The sequence below is a fragment of the Phoca vitulina genome, unplaced genomic scaffold, assembly GCF_004348235.1.
Source record: "Phoca vitulina isolate PV1807 unplaced genomic scaffold, GSC_HSeal_1.0 scaffold15, whole genome shotgun sequence".
NCBI lineage: Eukaryota > Metazoa > Chordata > Mammalia > Carnivora > Phocidae > Phoca > Phoca vitulina.
In genome coordinates, this window is record NW_022589718.1 from 4,700,202 (window position 1) to 4,721,850 (window position 21,649).

The following is a 21,649-nucleotide window of genomic DNA, read 5'->3' on the forward strand; positions in this document are numbered from 1 at the left end:
ATTTTATTTTATTTTATTTTATTTTATTTTATTTTAATTTGTTGTTGTCTGATTGCTCTGGCTAGGACTTCCAGTACTATGTTGAATAACAGTGGTGAGAGTGGACATCCTTGTTATGTGCCTGACCTTAGGGGAAAAGCTCTCAATTTTTCCCTATTAAGGATGATGTTAATTGTGGGTTTTTCATGTATAACCTTTATTATTATGAGGTATATTTCCTCCAAACCTATTTTGTTGAGGGTTTTTATCATGAATGGATAATGTACTTTGTTAAATGCTTTTTCTGCATCTATTGAGAGGATCATATGTTTTTTTTATCCTTCTTCTTATTGGTGAGATATTGTCACATTTATTGATATGCAAATATTGAAACACTCCTGTGACCCAGGAATAAAATGCACTTGATTGTGGTGAATGATTTTTTTAACATATTGTTGAATTTGGTTTGCTAGTATTTTGTTGAGAATTTTTGCATCTGTGTTCATCAGGGATATTGGCCTGTACCTCTCTTTTTTAGTGGTGTCTTTATCTGGTTTTGTCATCTGGGCAATGCTGCCCTCGTAGAGTGAATTTGAAAGTTTTTCTTTCTTTTCTATTTTTTGGAATAGTTTGAGAAGAGTAAGTATTAACTCTTCTTTAACTGTTTGGTAGAATTTGCCTGTAAAGCCATCTATCTTTTCCTGGACTTTTGTTTGTTGGGATTTTTAAAATTACTGACTCAATTTCTTTGCTGGTTATTGGCCTGTTCAAATTTTCTTTTTCTTCCTGTTTCAGTTTTGATAATTTATATGTTTCTAGGAATAGATCCATTTCTTCTAGGTTGTCCAATTTGTTGGCATATAGTTTTTCATAACATTCTCTTACAATTGTTTGTATTTTTTTGGTATTGATTGTTATTTCTCCTCTCTCATTTGTGACTTTATTTACTTGTGTCCTTTCTCTTTTTTTCTTGATAATTCTGGCTAAAAGCTTATCAATTTTATTGATTTTTTTTTTCCAAAGAAACAGCTCCTGGTTTTATTGACCTGTTCTATTGTTTGTTTTTTTTTGAATTTCTGTATCATTGATTTCTGCTCTAATCTTTATTATTTGTCTTCTCCTGCTGGATTTTAGCTTCACTTATTGTTCTTTTTCTAGCTCCTTTAGGTATAAGTTTAAGCTTTTTGAGATTTTTCTTGCTTCTTGAGGTAGGCCTGTATTGCTGTAAACCTCCCTTTTTGAAACACTTTTCATGCATCCCAGGGTTTTTGACTGTTGTGTTTTCATTTTCATTTGCTTCCATGTACTTTTTTATTTCTTCTTTTATTTGATGGTTGACTCAATCATTGTTTAGTAGCATGTTATTTCACCTCAGTGTATATGTGGTCTTTCCAGATTTTTTTTCTTTGGTTGATTTCTAGTTTCATAGCTTTGTGGTCAGAAAAGATGCATGGTATGACTTTGATCTTCTTGAATTTGTTGAAGTTTGTTTGGTGGGCTAATGTGATCTATTCTAGAGAATGTTCCATGTGCACTTGAAAAGAATGTGTACTCTGCTGTTTTAGGATGGAATGTTCTGAATATATCTGTTAAATCCATCTAGTCCATTGTGTCATTCAAAGCCACTGTTTCCTTGTATTTCTGTTTGCATGATCTGTCCATCAGTGTAAGTGGTGTGTGAAAGTCCCCTATTATTATTGTATTATTGCCAATTAGTTCCTTTATGTTTGTTATTAACTGTTTTGTGTATTTGGGTGCTCCTATGTTGGGTGAATAAATATTTTCCATTATTATATCTTCTTGTTGGATTGTCCCTTTTATTATTATATGGTGTCCTTCTTTGTCTCCTGTTAAAGTCTTTATTTTAAAATCTACTTTTTTCTGGGCATCTGGGTAGCTCAGTCAGTTGGGCGTCTGCCTTCAGCTCGGGTCATGATCCCAGGGTCCTGGGATCAAGCCCCACGTCAGGCTCTCTGCTCTGCCAGGATTCTGCTTCTCCCTCTACTTGCCACTACCCCTGCTTGTGCTGTCTCTGTCAAATAAATACATAAAAAAATCTTAAAAAATAAATAAAATCTACTTTTTCCTATATAAACATTGCTACTCCAGCTCTCTTTTGATATCCATTTGCATGATAGATGTTTCTCCATCCTCTCACTTTCAATCTGCATTTGTTTTTAGGTCTAAAATGTGTCTCTTATGGGCAGCATATAGATGGGTGTTGTTTTTTATACACTGTCACCCTATATCTTTTGATTGAAGCATATAATCCATTTACATTCAAAATAATTTTTGATAAATATGTTTATTGCCATTTTATTACTTGGTTGTTTCTAAAAATTTTCTCTTATCTTTTCTTGTCTTTCATGCTTTGCTGATTTTCTTTAGTGATAGAACTGGATTTCTTTCTCTTTATTTTTTGCATATTTATTAGTGGTTTTTGATATATGGTTACTATTAGGTTTATATATAACTTCTGCCTATAGCAGTCTATATTAAGTTGATCATTGTTTAAGTTTGAATCCATTCTTTTCTCCTCAGCTCTCTATGTCTTAGGTATATGTTATTATATTTATATCCTTGTGTGTGTGTGTGTGTGTGTGTGTGTGTGTGTGAGTTCCTTCACTAATTGCTTACAAAATTATTCATTTTTACTGCTTTTGTGTTTCCTACCTCAATACCATCACTTTTGGTTTCTCCTTTCCCCTCAAAGTATCCCCTTTAACATTTCTTGCAGAGCTGGTTAATGGTCATGACTTCCTTTAGTTTTTGTTTGTCTGGGAAGCTCTTCATCTCTCCTATTTGAATGATAGCCTACCTGGATAGAGTATTCTTATTTGCAGATTTTTCCCATTCAGCACTTTGAATATATCATGCCACTCTCTTCTGACTTTCAGAATTTCTGTTGAAAAATCTCCTGCTAGCCTTATGGGTTTTCCTTGTAAGCTACTGACTTCTTTTGTCTTGCTGCTTTTAATTTTTTTTTCTTTATCACTACATTTTGTAAATTTAATTACAATATGTCTTAGTGTGGGTCTGCTTTTGTTGATTCTGGTGGGGGTTCTGTGTGCCTCCTGGATCTAGATATCTGTTTCCTTCTCCAGATTAGGGGAAGTTTTCAGCTATTATTTCTTCAAATGAATTTTCTGCCTCTTTTCTCTCTCTTCTTCTGGGACTTCTATAATATGAATGTTATTAAATTTGATGGAGTCACTGATTTCCTTAAGTCTTTCTTGTTTTGCATAATTCTTTTTTCTGTCTTTTGTTTAGCTTGCTTACTTTCCATTACTATTTCTTTTAGGTCACTAGTTCTTTCCTCTACTCCTTCCATTCTGCTGTTCATTTAATCAAGCCTGTTTGCCATTTTGTTTAATGTGCCCCTATCTCTGCTATGTTATTCCTTATTTCTGTGTTCAGTGTCTCACTCATGTCTTCCACTCTTTTCTCAGGTCTGGTGAATATTTTTATGATCATTGCTTTAATTTCTCTGTCAGTCATGTTACTTATATCTGTTTCAATTAGCTCTCTAGCTGTAGCCTTGTCCTGTTCTTTCTTTTGGTATAAATTTTCCTGTCTCCTCATTTTGTCTTCCTCTCTGTTTCTGTTTCCATGTGTTAAGAAAGTCAACTGTATCTTCTGCTCTTGAAAGTAGTGATACTATGAAGAAGCAGTCCTGGAGTGCCCTGCAGTGCAGTGTCTCCTGTTCACCAGAATCTAACAATTCAGGAAATTATCCTATATGTGTTGTTTATGCCTTGCTGTTGTGTCTGAGTCACTTTTCCTTTCAGTGCTGTAGTCTTCACTGACTATCTGCCTATTTTGGGCTATGCTTGTTCTCTGTGATGTTAGCAGGACCCAGGCAGTCCAGCTCTAAGGGGACATGTCTGCCGGGGAAACTGGGAATGGGGTGCAATGTTAGGAAAATTTGCACAGGTCACTAGTCCTACACCAGATCCCCCAAAGCACTGTGGGGGCTGAGATTTCTGTGTAAGGGCAGCTGGGTGAGCAAGGCTGGGCATGGTGCCCAAGTATGGCTGGGTGTGGCTGGGCCCAGTGTGACTAGGTGGCGGGGGCCTGGGGCTGAGCAGAGTGTGGTGGCTTGGCCAAGTGGGGTGACTGCTGTGTACCTGGTGGCTTTGCATGATGTGGGACCGCAGCTGGGGCCACACGAATGGGCACAGTGCACAAAGGTGGCTGGTTGGGCAAAGTGTGCAATGGTAGCTGGAGGCAAGTTGTTGCATGTGGTGCAGTAGATGTGCATGTTGTGCTGTGGCAGCTGTGCACCTGATGGCTACTTGGGGCATATGTGTAGCTTTGACAAAATTTGCCCTGAGGCCAGGGCCAAGCCTAGCAGGTTTGGAGTGGGCTAGTCCTTAGGAGAACTCATGGGCATAGCTCACTGGAAGAGGGTTAGGTAGCAAGTGTCTGTGAATTCCTTCCTCTTGCAGGTGGCTCTGTGCTTATGCTGTGGGGCTAGGGAGGAAAATGGTGTTTTTCAGCTCCCTCATTTTCAGAGAATTCACCCAACACACTATGAAATCAGTATGAATAGATATACCTCCTGTTTTCCCCCAGAGTTGTGTTAACTGTCATTTTTATGTTGCTTCTCTGTGGGCTGCTGTCTCTTTAAGGGCAGTGACCCAGCTATCACTCACCTTCTTCAGGTAGCCAGCGCTGAAGCAGCAGACTTTTAAACCTCCAGGCTTCAAGTACCACTGGTTTTATAAACTCACAGAATTCAGCCCCTCTTTTTTATTAAGATTGTATTTTATTTTTTAAAGATTTTATTTATTTATTTATTTGAGAGAGTGAGTGAGCAGGGGAAGGGGCAGGGGGAGAGGAAAAGAGAGAATCTTAAGCAGGCTCTGCACTGAGTGTAGAACCCATCTCGGGGATAAATCTCACAACTCTCAGATCACGACCTGAGCTGAAATCAAGAGTTAGATGCTTAACTGAATGAGCCACACTGGTGCCTCAAGATTTTATTTTTTAAGTAATCTTTACACTCAACATGGGGCTCAAATTTACAACCCAGAAGTCAAGAGTCATGTGCTCTACTGATTGAGCCAGGTAGGTGCCCCATCAGCCCCTCTGGTTTTTAAAGCCAAACATTATGGGAATTAGTCATCCCTCTGGTGTGAGGGCCTGTTTCTCTGCCCTTTCTACATGCTCAGCTCTCTCCCTCCTGCAAGCAGGCTACTTATGCCTTTGTGGCTTTCCTGATCTTTCAGATGCAGCTTCTTCTCTATATTCAGTTGTGGAGTTTGTTCTCCCAGTCTTCCCATCACTTCCCATTTTGTTGAATTGGATGTAGACCATATTTAGTTGACATTATGGGACAGGGTGAACTCAGGGTCCTTCCACTCTGCTATCTTTCCAAACTCAGAATTTCATTCTTTTAAAGCTTAAATAATATTCTATCATTTTTATATACCACATTATGTTTATTGATTTATCCATCAATGGACATTTAGGTTGTTTCTACCTTTTGGCTATTGTGAATAATGCTGCTATGAACAGCATTTGGTGTACAAACATCTTTTCAAGTCCCTGCCTTTTAATTCTTTGGGTATATACCTAAACATGGATTTGCTGGATCATATTCTAATTCTATGTTTTGTTTTGTTTTTTTGAGAAATGGCCATTCTGTTTTTCACAGTGGCTGCACCATTTTATATTCCCACTAGTAATTCACAAGGGTTACAATTTGTCTACTTCTTTACTAACACTTACTTTCTGTTTTCTTTTGTTTTTGTTTGGATCATGAAGTGATATTTTATTGTGTTTTTAACTTTCATTTTTTGAATAACTAGTGATGTAGAACTTTTTTCACAAGCTTATTGGCTATCCCTGTATCTTCTTTGGAGAAATGTCTATTTATGTCTTCTGCCTATTTTTAATTTGGTATTGGTTTTTGTTATCATTGAGCTTAAGGAATCCTATATATACTTTGGATACCAATCCTTTACCAGATCATGATTTGTTAATATTTTCTCCCATTCTGTGGATTGCCTTTTCAGTCTCTTGATGGTGTTCTTTGACATACAAAAGTCCTTTTAATTTTTATGAAGTCCAATGTATCTGTTTTCTCTTTTGTTCCCTGTCATTTGGGTATCATATCCAAAAAATCATTTCCAAATTAATGTTATGAAGCTTTTCCCTATGTCATCTAAAAGTTTTATCATTTAGCTCTTTAGGTCTTGAATCCTTTTGAGTTAATTTTTGTATATGGTACAAGATAAGGATCTAATTTCATTCTTTTTCATATGTATATCCAATTATCCAGGATCATTTGTTGAAAACATTGTCCTTTGCCACTGAATGGTCTTGGCAGCAAAATAATTTTACCATATATGCAAGGATTTATTTCTTGGCTGTCTACTATATTTGACCATATATGCAAGGATTTATTTCTTAGCTGTCTAATACATGCCATTCATCAATAGTTCTGAATTTATGCCAACACCACACCGTTTTCATTGCTGTAGCTTTGTAGAAAGTTATGATATCAAGAAGTGTGATTTCTCCCACTTTGTTCTTTTTTAAGGCTGTTTTGGCTATTTCAAGTCCCTTGAAATTCCATTTTATGATGGGTTTTCTATTTCTGAAAAAGAGTCTTTGGAATTTTGACAGATACTGCATTGAATTTGTAGATTGCTTTGGATAGTATTAGCATCTTAACAATATTATGTCTTTCAGTCCATGAACACAGGGTATCTTTCTATATCTTTACACCTTCTTTAATTTTTTCTCAGCATTCCTTTATAGTTTTCAGTGTACACACCACTTACCTGCTTGGTTAAGTTTAGTTGGTTAATAATGGTTAATACTGTTATAAATTGAATTATTTCTTGATTTTTTCATAATGTTTATTGCTAGTGTAAAGAAATGAGTTTGATTTTTTGTATGTTAATATTTTATCCTGCAACTTTACTGAATTTGCCAATTAGTTCTGAAAACCTTTTTGTGTGTGGAGTCTTTAAGGTTTTCTATATATGATTATGTAATCTGCAAACAGAGATAATTTTACTTCTTTCTCTATGATTTGTATGCCTTTTATTTATTTTTATCACCTAATTTCTTTGGCTAAAATTTCCAATATTATGTTGAAAAGAGGAGACAAATGTAGGCTGGCATATGCAACATGATTTATTGGGTGTATGTTAATTTTCAGGAAATGATTGCAAAAAGCTAATTTTTATTCTTATTATCTTCATATTTTCAATGTATTACTTATAACTTATGCTCCTTTTTAAAATAAAACAAAAGAATGTAAGCCAGGAGGCCAGTTAACAAAATATAAAAAAGTAAATGGGGCAAAAGTTACATATCCAGGTGACTGATTACCACTGGATTACTCATTTTGACATAACAAGGGTTTTACAATGGATACAAATGAAATTAAAATATTTCTCTTGATAAATTATTCTTATCAATATTATAACAAAGGTTCATGATAATTTATAATCCAAAATACTAACTTATATTTGAAACCCAAATAAAATTAATGAATTATTTCCAATTTTTGAGGGGATAAATCATTAATATTAATCTAATCAATTATTTATAACAGAACATTAACATAATATAGAAAATTTCCCTGATTGAGATCTTCAATTCCATTCCAAATTCTAAGTATCAAAACCCAAATTACATTACATTATCACAAAAACTATGTCAAGACAAACATCCTCAGTTATTTTTCTTTAATTGATTATTATCTAGATTTTGTATTGGAATGCTAGAATCTTTGTACCAGAATCAGAGTAATATGGAATAAAATGTCTCAACTTAAGCATCTCTTATGTGTATATAACAAATAATTATTTTCTCATATTACATCAAATATGTGAGTGATTATGAAATATCTTTGTTTTATTTTAGTATTGTATAAATAAAACCTGCAAAGAAGTTCATTTGGTGGGAAAAAAATGTAATGCTGCTAAAAAATGCAGAGGAAATGGGGTAAGTAACTTTTCTTTCTGTAGTTCTAAATTAAATGTTATTTTTGTGGGTAATTCAAAGTAAGAGTTTATCTTACTTGGGAGAATTGAGAGTCTAGTTACTTTTAAACTGAACTTGCCTAGACTAGCTAATCAATATAAAGAAAATCAGTGGGGTGATGAATATCTACCATTTGCATCAACATGGGTGGAACTGGAGGAGATTATGCTAAGTGAAATAAATCAGGCAGAGAAAGATAATTATCATATGGTTTCACTCATATGTGGAACATAAGGAATAGAGCAGAGGACCATATGGGAAGGGAGGGAAAACTGAATGGGAAGAAATCAGAGAGGGAGACAAACCATGAGAGACTCTGGACTCTGGGAAACAAACTGAGGGTTACAGAACAGAGGGGGTTGGAGGATTGGGGTAACCGGGTGATGGGTATTAAGAAGGGCACGTGTTGTGATGAGCACTGGATGTTATATGCAACTAATGAATTTTTGAACACTACATCAAAAACTAATGATGTACTATATGTTGGCTAATTGAAAATAATAAATAAATAAATAAATAAATAAATAAATAAATAAATAAAACTCAGTGGGGCTAATTCAAAAACTGTTAAACAAATTGTACTACATGTGTTGAATTTATTGTGAACATCCACAACTTATGAATTAATAACATGTTTAAATAAAAACCATTTATGCCAATAAATATGTTTTACTTGTAATTGTGAACATATTTTGTACTCCCTCATTTTCTTAATAATTAAAATTTATGGCTATATAATATTTTATAGAAATATACCTAAAAAACCTATTGACATGTTAGTGAATTTTCTGATTGTTCCTATGAAGAGGTTTCTAATAGGAAATATATCTTTATGCAAAAACTTTTTATTTCTTCCCAACTGTTTATCTATCTTAATCTGCTAACACAAATTTGTTGTTACTTTTATATTTAATTTTTACATCTTAAAATTTATAGTTTTGGTCCTTTTAAAATTATTTTTCCTAAAAGAAAATCAGTGTAAGATGCAGTCAACACTATAAGAATTATCCCAGATTTACCATATTTATCAGTATTCAATTTTATAATTTTTAAATTGATTGGATTTAGAATATATAAAATGCCTTTTGCATTGTCTTTAATTTTCTAGAGGCTGTTAACAAAGAAGATAACTACATTTTCATGTTTTGTTTTTTACTTTCTATAGTTACAATTATTGGCCTGATCTTTTGCTTTCCTTTCTTTAGTTATGCTTTAGGTCTTCAGTCCAAATGATTTTTATTAAATCTCAAACAAAGTTATAGATTGTAAATTATTGATACTGTTTTATTGGATACAAATTTGTTTTCTTCACCTACTACCATTTAGATTCCAATTTTATTTTACTTAGGTTTTGGATTTTTAAATAAAATTTTTCACTATGAAATATGACATACATAAAATAAGTAAATAAGATTAAACTGCATTTATTTTATGATTTTCTCTATGCTTATTAATTTCAAAATTAAAATGAAAATGTCAAGTAAAATCTAACTGAATCTAGGAGAAGCTCTGTTTACTTTCCAATGACATCTCAACAGACAACTCTATTATTTACAGTTGATAGAGTTGACTTATAACCCTATAATTTGCCATTTTAGTTCAATTTTATGAGCATGTAGTTGTTTAAGAAATCTTATGTAAAGTATTGGCAGTCATTGTAGTGTGGTTCTTTTTTCATTTCTGATACTTTTTTTTTATTAATAAGACTTTTTTTTTTTTTAGAGCAGTTTTAGGTTCACAGAAAACTTGAGGGAAAAAAACAGAATGTTCTCATATATCTCTTTCCCTGACACATGCATAGCCTCCCCCAATACCAACATCCTGCATCAAAGGTGCACACTTGTTACAATTGATGAACATACATTGACATATCATAATCACCCCAACTATTGATAATTTACATTAGGGTTCATTCTTTGTGTTGTACTTTTATGGTTTTGGATGAATGTAAAATATATCCATTATTATAATACCATAAGATAATTTCACTGGCCTAAAAATCCTTTGTGCTTCCCCTCTTTAAGTCTCCACTCAACCTACAACAACCAGTTATGTTTTTAACTGTCTCCATAGTTGTGCCTTTTCCAGAATGTTATATAGTTGGGATCATACAGTATACAGCCTTTTCAGAGTGGTTTCTTTCACTTAGTAACATACAGGTTCCTTCATGTCTGCTGTTTGGATTTACCACAGTTAATTTATTTATTCACCACTGAAAGACATATTGGTTGCTTCCAAGTTTTTACAGTTATGAATATAACTACTTAAATATCCATGTGCAGATTTTTGTGAAAAGATAAATTTCCAACTCTTTTGGGTATATACTTTTCTTTAAATTAGACTCCCTAGCAATTTATCATTTTATTAATGATCTAAATATATCAAGAAGTTAAGAAAAAAACAACAGATTATATTGAAAATTTTAGTTATTGATTGACTGCAAGTGGTGGACATTCCTGAATCTGGTCCCCATTGTTAAAGACAAAGGTTTCAATATTCAATTCCATGTCTTTCTTTCATGCAACATGCTTTTGATGTTATATATAAAAAGCTATCTCCAAACCCAAGGTCACCAAGATTTTCTCCAGTGTTATCTTCTGCAAGTTTTATAGTTTTGTATTACATTTAGGTCTATGATCCATTGAGCTAATTTTTATGAAAGGCATAAGTACTAATTTTTTGCATGTAAATTTCCATCACCATTTTTTAAAGGATGATTCTTTCTCCATTGAACTGTCTGCCTTTGCTCCATTATCAAAGACCAGTTGACTATATTTATGTGGATTTAATTCTGATTTCTGTATTTCATTCCATCAATCTGTTTATCTATTCCTTTGCCAATACTCCACTGTTTTGATTATTTTAGCTTTAAAATAAGTATACATATCAGGTAGTCAAAGTGATCCTTCTTTGTTCTTCAGTAGTATGTTGGCTATTCTGTGTCTTTTGCCTTTCCATATAAACATAAGTTGGCCAAATCAGATTGTCAGTATCCACAAAATAAGCAAATGGAATTTTGATTGGGATTGTAGTGAATGTATAGATCAAGTGGGGAATAACTAACATCTTGACAATATTGAATCCTCATATTCATGTACATGGAATATCTTTCCATTTATATAGACCTTTGAGTTTGTTACATTAGACTGTGCAGTTCTCCTAATACAGGTCTTGTAAATTTATAACCAATTATTTTTTTGGTGTTAATGTAAATGGTCAAATTCCAGTTGTCTATTGTTATATATAAGTAAGCAATTTACTTTTCTATATTAACTTTTCATTATGCTGCCTTACATAATCACTTATTGGTTCTTATAGCTCTTTTGTTGATACTTTGGGATTATTTACACAATCATGTCATCCGAGAACAAAATATTTTATTTATTTCTTTCTTTCCAAATTTTATATCTTTTATTTCCTGTTCTTATTGCATTAGCTAGAACTTCCAGTATAATATTGAAAAGAGAAAAAGTAGTAAAAGTAAACATCCTTGCTTGCTCCTGATCTTAGCAAGAAAGCTTCTAGCTTCTATTTTTTTTTATATTCTTTCAATGTAGTAGGCCATATTAATTTGTGAATTTCTAAATAAGGTAGAGCAATTTCTTATCTGCATATTTATTTATTTATTTATTTATTTTTTAAAGATTTTATTTATTTATTTGACAGAGAGAGACACAGCGAGAGAGGGAACACAAGCAGGGGGAGGGGGAGAGGGAGAAGCAGGCTTCCCACGGAGCAGGGAGCCCGATGCGGGGCTCGATCCCAGGACCCTGAGATCATGACCTGAGCCGAAGGCAGACGCTTAACGACTGAGCCACCCAGGCGCCCCTCTTATCTGCATATTTAAAAATAGATTCAAACTTTAGAAAGAGTCATTTTCAAATAAGCATGTCTAAATAAAAAATAATAATAAAAACATTTACTTCCTGGAAAACAACAAAGGGGATGTATTCATAAACCCAGGGAACCCTTCTCATGTTCCTCTTTGCTCTTCTTCACAATTTTCTTTCACATTATTTATGTTGGAGACTCTCATCTGTGACTTTCCAAGACCAACACACAAGTGAAAGCTCACAAAATAAGTTACCTTTTTCTCTGAACCACATGGCTTACTCTCTTCTTTCCACTTGTTCTTTTTTCTTTTCTCCCTCAACTTGTCTATTTTTTTACTCTTTCATTTACTTTTTTATTTTTTCCCTAGGTTTCCCCTGATTCTCTTATGAATTCTTAACTTCAATTGTTCTCTGCCTTTTTCTTTTCTATTGAAGTATAATTGACAAATAACTGCATATTTGTTCAAGATGTACAATATAATGATTTAATATTTGTATGTATTGCAAAGTGATCACCACAATAATTCTAGTTAGCATCCATCATCATACATAGTTACAATTTTTTTCTTGTGTTGAGGAATTTTAAGATCTACTCCCCGCAACTTTCAAATATTCAATACCATATTATTAACTACATTCATCATACTTATATTACATCCTTATGTTTTATTTATTTTATAACTGGAAGTTTTTATCTTTGAAAACCTACACCTATTTCACCTATCATCCCCCAACCCTTCACCTGTGGCACTTACCAATCTATCCTCTATACTTATATGCTTGTTTTAAAAAATTCTATCTAAAAGATGGATCATAATATTCGATTTTCTCTGTCTGACTTATTTTACTTAGCATAATGCCCTCAAGGTCCATCCATGTTGCCACAAGTGACAAGATTTCATTGTTTTTATGGCTGAATAATATTCCATTGTGTCTGTGTGTATACATACCACATCTTTTTTTATCAATTCATTCATAGATGGACACTTAGGTTGTTTCTGTATCTTTTTTTTTAAGATTTTATTTATTTATTTGACAGAGAGAGAGCAGGAACACAAGCGCGGGGAGTGGGAGTGGGAGAAACAGGCTTCCTGCCAAGCAGGGAGCCTGATGCGGGGCTCGATCCCAGGACTCTGGGATCATGACCTGAGCCAAAAGCAGACACTTAACAACTGAGCCACCCAGGTGCCCCTGTATCTTGATTATTATAAAAAATGCTGCAGTAAACATCTTTTCAAGTTAGTGATTTGGTTTCTTTGGATGAATACCCAGAACTGGAAGTACTGGATCATATGGTTGCTCTATTTTTAATTTTTTGAGGAATTGCCGTGCTGTTTTCCACAGTGGCTGCACCAGTTTACATCCCCACCAACAGAGCACAATGGTTCCCTTTTCTTCTCCTCCTGACCAACACTTGTTATTTCATATCTTTTTGATAATAGCCATTCTACCATGTGTGAGGTAGTATATAATTGTAGTTTTGATTTGCATTTCCTTGTAGATCAGTGATGCTGAGTGTCTTTTCTTGTACCTATTGGTTTTCTGTAGGTTTTCTGCTTCTCATTATTATGATGTTAGTTGTACATTTTTTTGGTAGATGTTCTTCCTGTTGAGGAATTTACCCCTCTATGCCCAAATTGGTGAGTTTTTAATCATAAATGGTGTGTGTTTGGTCAAGCCCTTTTTTCTGAATCTATTGATATAATCGTATGACTTTTCTTTTTTAGCCTATTGATGTGATAGATTACAGTAATTGATCTTCAAATGATAACCTCAACTTGTATACCAGGAATAAAATCCACTTTATTCAGATATATTATTCTTTTATATATTAACTAATTTGATTTGCTAATATTTTTGAGGATTTATGCACTTATACTTACTAGTGATATTGTCTATAGTTCTACTTTCTTGTAATGGCTTTGTCTGGTTTTGGTATTGGGATAATGCTGACCTCACAATGAGTTTGGAAGTGATCCTTCTGCCCCTATTTTCTGGGAGAGGTTGTAAAGAATTGACATAATCCATTTCTTAAATGTTTGATCAAATTCACCAGAGAACACATCTGAGCTATGTGTTGTTTTGGAAGGTTATTAAATATTGATTTATTTTATTTAACAGATATAGACCTATTCAGACTATTTCTTCTTGTGTGACCTTTTATAAATTGTGTCTTTCAATGAATTGGTTCATTTCAGCTAGGTTACCAATTTATACACATAGAATTTTTAGGATATTACTTTATTATCTTTTTTATTCTTAATTAAAATCAATTTAATTAACATATAGTGTATTATTAGTTTCAGAGGTAGAGTTTAGTGATTCATCAGTTGCATATAACACCAAGTGCTCATGACATCAAATGCTCTCCTTAATGCCCATTACCCAGTTATCCTATACCCCCACCCACCTCCCCTCCAGTAACCCTCAGTTTGATTCCTATCAAGGAATCTCTTGATTCCTCTTATGGTTTGAGTTAAGAGTCTCTTATGGTTTGTCCCACTCTCTGATTTCATTGTTTTATTTTTTCCTTCCCTTCCTCTATGTTCATCTGTTTTGTTTCTTAAATTCCACATATAAGTGAAATCATATGGTATTTGGCTTTCTCTGACTGATTTGTTTCACCTAGCATAAAACACTCTAGTTCCATCCATATCATTGCAAATGGCAAGATTTCATTCTTTTTGCTGGCTGAGTAATATAACCATCTGGGCTTTTTCCATATTTTGGCTATTGTGGACATTGCTGCTATAAACATTGGGGTGCAAGTGCCTCTTCAGATCAACACATTTGTATCTTTGGGGTATATATCTAGTAATGCAATTTCTGGGTCACAGGGTAGCTCCATTTTTAACTTTTGAGGAATCTCCATACTATCTTCCAGAGCACCTATACCAGCTTACATTCCCACTGCCATGTAAGAGGACTCCCGTTTCTCTGTATCCTAGCCAAAATCTGTCATTTTGTGACTTGTTAATGTTAACCATTCTGACTGGTATGAGGTGGTATCTCCTTGTGGATTTGATTTGTATTTCCCTGATGCTGAATGCTGCTGAACATTTTTCATGTGTCTGTTGGCCATTTGTATGTCTTCCTTGGAGAAATATCTGTTCATGTCTTCTGCCCATTTTTTGACTGCATTATCGTTTTTTGGGTATTGAGTTTGATAAGTTCTTTATAGGTTTTGGATACTAGCCTTTTATCTGATAAGACATTTGCAAATATCTTCTCCCATTCTGTAGATTGTCTTTTAGTTTTGTCAACTGTTTCCTTTGCTGTGCAAAAGCATTTTATCTTAATGAAGTCCAAATAGTTCATTTTTGCTTTTGTTTCCCTTCCTTTGAAGATATGTCTCGCATGAAGTTGCTGTGGCCAAGGTCAAAGAGGTTGCTGCTCGTGTTCTCCTCTAGGATTTCGATGGATTCCTGTCTCACATTTAGATCTTTCATCCATTTTGAGTTTATTTTTGTGTGTGGTGTAAGAAAGTGGTCCAGTTTCATTCTTCTGCATGTGGCTGTCCAGTTTTCCCAATGCCATTTGTTGAAGACACTGTCTTTTTTCCATTGGACATTCTTTCCTGTTTTGTTGAAGATTAGTTGTTCATAGAGTTGAGGGTCCATTTCTGCATTCTCTATTCTCTTCCATTGCTCTATGTGTCTGTTTTATGCCAGCTGTCTTGATGATTACAGCTTTATAATACTGCTTGATGTCCAAAATTGTCATGTCACTAGACTTGGTTTTCTTTTTCAACATTCCTCTGGCTATTCAGGGTCTTTTTTTGGTTCCATACAAATTTTAGAATTGTTTGTTCCAGCTCTGTGAAAAATGTTGGTGGTATTTTGATAGGGATTGCCTTGAATGTATAGATTGCATTGGGTAGCATAGACATTTGTGCCCATGAGCATGGATGTTTTTCCATTTCTTTGTGTCTTCCTCAATTTCTTTCATAAAAGTTCTGTAATTTTCAGGGTACAGATCCTTTACCTCTTTGGTTAGGTTTATTCCTAGATATCTCATGGTTTTTGATGCAATTATAAATGGGATCAATTCCTTAATTTCTCTTTCTTCTGTCTCATTGTTAGTGTATAGAAATTCAACTGACTTCTGTGCATTGATTTTATATCCTGCCACTTTCCTGAATTCTTGTATGAGTTCTAGCAATTTTGAGGTGGAGCTTTTTGAGTTTTCTATATAGAGTATAATGTCTGCAAAGAGTGAAATTTTGATGTGACTTTGTCAATTTGGATGCCTTTTATTTCTTTTTGTTCTCTGATTGCTGTAACTAGGAATTCCAGTACTATGTTGAAGAGCAGTGCTGAGAGTGGACATCCCAGTTATGTTCCTGACTTAGGGGAAAAGCTCTGTGGGTTTTTCACATATGGCTTTTATGATATTGAGGTATGTTCCCTTTATCCCTACATGGCAGAGAGTTTTTATCAAGAAAGGATGCTGTATTTTGTCAAATGCTTTTTCTGCATTAATTGAGAAGATCATATAGTTCTTGTCCTTTCTTTTATTAATGTGGTGTATCACACTGATTGATTTCTGGATGTTGAACCACTTTTGCAGCCCAGGAAGAAATCCCACTTGGTCATGGTGAATAATCCTTTTAATGTATTGTTGAATCCTGTTAGCTGGTGTCTTGGTGAGAATTTTTACATCCATGTTCATCAGGAATATTTGTCTGTAATTTTCCTTTTTGGTGGGGTCTTTGTCTGGTTTGGGGATCAAGGAAATGTTGGCCACATAGGATGAATTTGGAAGTTTTCTTCCATTTTTATTTATTTATTTATTTATTTATTTATTTATTGGAAACAGCTTCAGAAGAATAGGTATTAGTTCTTTAAACATTTGGTAGAATTCTGCTGGGGACCATCTGGTCTTGGATTGTGGTTTATTGGGAGGTTTTTGATTACTGCTTCAATTTCTATGCTGGTCATGGGTCTGTTCAGGTTTTCTATTTCTTTCTTTTTCAGTTTTGGTAGCTTATATGTTTCTAGGAATGCATCCATTCTTTTCAGATTGCCTAATTTGGTGGCATATAATTGCTCATAAAATTCTCTTCTAATTGTTTGTATTTATTTGGTGTTGATTGTGATCTTTCCTCTTTCATTTAAGATTTTATTTGGGTCCTTTCTCCTTTCTTTTTGATAAGTCTGGCCAAGGGCTTATCGAGCTTATTAATTCTTTCAAAGAACAAGCTCCTAGTTTCATTGATTCGTTCTATTGTTCTTTTGGTTTCTATTTCATTGATTTCTGCTCTAATTTTTATTAATTCTTTTCTCCTTCTGGGTTTAGGCTTTATTTTCAGTTCTTTCTCCAGCTCCTTTAGGTGTAGGGTTAGGTTGTGTATTTGATACCTTTCTTGTTTCCTGAGAAAGGCTTATATTGCTATATACTTCCCTCTTAGAACCACCTTCACTGCATCCCAGTGGTTTTGAATATTTGTGTTTTCATTTTCATTTGTTTCCATGTGTTTTTTTTATTATTCTTTAATTTCCTGTTTCCATTCGTTCTTTAGTAGGATGTTCTGTAATCTCCATGTATTTGTGTTCCTTCCAAATTTTCTCTTGTGATTGAGTTCAAGTTTTAAAGTAATGTGGTCCTAAAATATGCATGGAATAATCTCAGTCTTTTGATACCAGTTGAGAACTGATTTGTGACCCAGTATATGATCCATTGTAGAGGATGTTCCATGTGCACTTGAAAAGAATGTGTATTATGTTGCTTTAGGATGAAACGCTTGAATGTATCTGTTAAGTCCATCTGGCCCAGTGTGTCATTCAAAGCCTTGTTGATCTGCTTAGATGATCTGTCCATTGCTGTGAGTTAGGTGTTAAAGTCCCCTACTATTATTTTGTTATTATAAATGTGTTTCCTTAGTTTTGTTATTATTTATATGATTGGCTGCTCCCAAGTTAGGGACATAAATATTTACAATTGTTAGAACTTCTCATTGGATAGACATTTTAATTATGACATAGTGTCCTTCTACATCTGTTATTATATTCTTTGGTTTAAAATCCAGTTTGTCTGATATAAGGATTCCCACTTCAGCATTATTTTGATGTCCATTAGCATGATAAATTGTTCTCCATCCCCTCACTTTCAATCTGGAGGTGTCTTTGGATCTACAATGAATCTCTTGTAGATAGCATATAGATGGGTCTTGTTTTTTTATCCAATCTGATACCCTGTGTCTTTTGATTGGAGCATTTAGTCCATTTATACTCAGAATAATTATTGAAAGATATGAATTTGGTGCCATTGTGTTACTTGTAAAGATGTTTCTTTAGATTGTCTCTGTACCTTTCTGGTCTTTGTTACTTTGGGACTCTCTCTTTGCTCAAAGGATCCCCTTCAATATTTCTTGCAGGGCTGGTTTAATGTTCACAATTTCCCTTAGTTTTGTTTGTCTTGGAGATTCTATCTCTCCTTCTATTCTCAATGAGAGCCTTGCTGAATAAAGTATTCTTGTTTGCATATTTTTCCCATTTAGCACATTAAATATATTATGCCAGTCTTTTCTGGCCTGCCAGGTCTCTGTGGACATGTCTGCTGCCAGTCTTATGTTTCTACCCTTGTAGGTTAAGGACTTACTGTCCTGTGCTGCTTTCAGGATTTTCTCTTTATCTCTGAAATTTGCAAGTTTCACTGTTATGTGTCAATGTGTTGACCTATTTTTATTGATTTTGAAGGGGGGATTTCTGTGGCTCCTGGATTTGAAGGCCCGTTTCCTTCCCCAGAATAGGGAAGTTCTCAGCTATAATTTGTTCAAATAAACCTTCTGCCCTTCTATCTCTCTCTTCTTCTTCTGAGACCCCTATTATTCAAATATTATTTTGTGTTATGGTATTGTTGATTTCTTGAAGTCTCCCTTTATGACCCAGTAGTTGTTTTTCTCTCTGTTTGCAGTTCCCTTATTGTCTATCATTTTGTCATCAATATACTGACTTTCTCTTCTGTCTTGTTTATCCTAGCAGTTAGAGCCTCCATTGTTGACTGCATCTCAGTAATAGCATTTTTAATTTTGGTCTGATTAGATTTTACTCCTTTTATTTCTATAGTAAGGGATTCTCTACTGTCTTCTATGCTTTTTTCAAGCCCAGCTGGTATCTTTATAATTGTGTTTTGAATTCTAGTTCTGACATCTTACGTATATCCATATTGGTTAAATCCCTGGCAGTGAATACTGCCTCCTGTTCGTTCTTTTGGGATGAGTCTCATCATCCTGTTCAGAAAAGATTAGATGAAAAAGAGATAAGACAAAAATAACAACAAACCATAAAAATACAAATAAAACAAACCTGAAGAAAACAGAAACAATACAAAATAAGAAAAAAATGAACAAGAAGTAAAACAGAACAAAACAACAAACTAGATCTTGGGTGATTTTGTTCTGTTAAAAGAAACTAGATCCCAAAATAGGAAAGAAATAAAAACTTATATATATATACAAAAATAAAATAAAATACAATAAAAGGAAACCATAATATATATATAGTATATATAAAAATAAAAATTAAGAAAGAAATAAAAATAGAATTGATAAAATAAAAAAATACCTGAAAAAAATAAAACTGAAAGACTAAAGAATCATGACAAAACCATGAATGCTATATACTCTTTTCCCCAAGAGCTGACATTTTGCAGTTCTATATGATCTGTAAAATTGGTGTTAGCTGGTTGTTCCTGCTGGTCCTCAGGAGGAGGGGCCTGTTGGACTGGTTCTCAGGTGTCTTTACCCTGGTGGAATTGCACCCCCATTGTCAGGGCCCAGGCTCAGTGTAAGTGGCTCCAGATTGTACCATGTGGTGCTGGTTTGCTCCCTGAAGTCTTTCAGAACAAATGGGGGGATGAAAATGGTGGTGCCCCAATCTCTAGGCCTGGAGCTGAAAGTTCATGTTCCCCACTCTTTAGTGAGCCCTCACAGAAAAGCAGTCAAACACTCTTGTCTCCCTGGTTTCCACCAGAACTCTGTGTTCACTCAGCCTGTGACCGAGCGTTTTTATCACAGGGATGCTACCCCATTTCAAATCTCCAAATTTTACAGACTCCTGTGGTGTGGACTTAGCTATTCCTCCTGGGGGAGGGAGTGGGGTCTTGTCAGGCTTCTGCCTTTTGCTGGGCCCCTGCCCAGAGAGTGGTCATGGGACCTTGCAGCAGTAAGAAGTTTATGGCAACACCAAGTAGAAAGCCTGTGCCTAGACTCACTGTTTTCAGATGGTTTCCCCTCTCTGATGTTTCAGAACTCTGCCACACTCAGGCACTCCCATTCTTTTTGTGACCCCCCGGATGCTGAGACCACACTGTCCAACCTGGGATTCTGCTCCACTTCACCACCTGAGCACCTTTAAGCCAGGGCCGTCCGCAACTGTAGCAGACTTGTGAAGATTTCATTTTTTGTGCTCTGCTGCTTATACTACTTTCTGGCAGCCTCCTTAAGCAAGTTCCCTCTCCTCCGATGTTTATCTTCCAGTATATTGCCCCAGATTCACATCTCCCCACTTCCTACCTTCCAAAAAGTGGTCATTTTTCTATTTGTAGAATTGCAGCAATTATTTTCTCAAATTTCAATTGATTTTGCTGGTGTTCAGAATGATTTGATAACTAGCTAAATTCCAGGGACAAGACAAAATTAGGGTCCCCTATTTCTCCACCATCTTAACTCCTCCCCCTACATTATCTTTTCTATGTTCATGGATCAATAATGGTGGTATTTTTTTTCATTTATGATATCAATAATTTGATTTTTTTCTCTTTTTTCTTGAACTTACCTGGTTAGAGACTAATCAGTTTTATTGGTTTTTTTTTTAATGAATGAGCTTTTGGTTTTAATATACTCTATTAATTTTTTGTTTTAAATTATTTCTACTCTAATCTTTATTAGATTTAATTTTCTCTTCCTTTTTCTAGTTTCCAAAGCACAGGATAGATTATTGATTTTAGATCTTTTCTAATGCATGCACTAAATGCTATACATTTCCAAAGCACTGGTTTTCCTGCATCTCAAATTTTCATAAGTTTTATTTACATTTTGATTTATTTTTTTTTAAATTTCTTTTGACACTTCTTTGACTAATATATTATTTAGAAGTGTGTTGCTTAGGCACGACATATTTTGGGGTTTTCCAGCAATATTTCTCTTATTGATTTCTAGCTTAATTCCATCATTCCTTCTTGGTATGAAAGCATACTTTGTGTGATAGCTATCCTTTTAAATTTGTAAAGGTGGGTTTTATGGCCAAGCATGAGGTTTATCTTGGTGAATAGTCTCTGTGAGCTCAAGAATAATGTATATTTTCTTGTTTGGGTAGAGTATTCTCTAAATGTCAATTAGATACTGGTCCAGTCAATTATATATTTACTGATTTTCTGCCTGCAGGATCTGTCAGTTATAGAGGTGTGTTAAAGTCTCCAACTAAAATAGTGAATTTGTCTTTTACTCCTTACAGTTCTATCAGGTTTTGCCTCACAAACTTGACACCTTGTTCTTACTTGCATACACATTAAGGATTGTTATATCTTCTTTTTCATTATGTAAAGCCCCCTTTAGCTCTGAAAATTTTCTTTCTTTTGATTAGTTTTACCATGGTAAATCTTTCTCCATTCCCTTACTTTTAGTCTAGCTGTGGTTTTATATTTAAAGTGCGTTCTTGGTAGACAACATTCTTGTTTATTTATCCACTCTGAAAATCTCTTTTATTTATTTATTTTTTTAATTTTTTTATTGTTATGTTAATCCCCATACATTACATCATTAGTTTTAGATATAGTGTTCCATGATTCATTGTTTGTGCATAACACCCAGTGCTCCATGCAGAACGTGCCCT

The 21,649-nt window shown here is 34.3% G+C and overlaps 1 protein-coding gene across 1 annotated transcript in view; it reads left to right on the plus strand.

The window, feature by feature from the left end:
• The window catches only part of ADAM18 (ADAM metallopeptidase domain 18), a 199,404-nt gene that overhangs the window by 153,026 nt on the left and 24,729 nt on the right, over nt 1-21,649 (plus strand). The window contains exon 18 of the mRNA XM_032413217.1: nt 7,864-7,944. Coding sequence (XP_032269108.1) covers nt 7,864-7,944 — 81 coding nt within the window. The remainder of the gene's footprint in view (nt 1-7,863; nt 7,945-21,649) is intronic.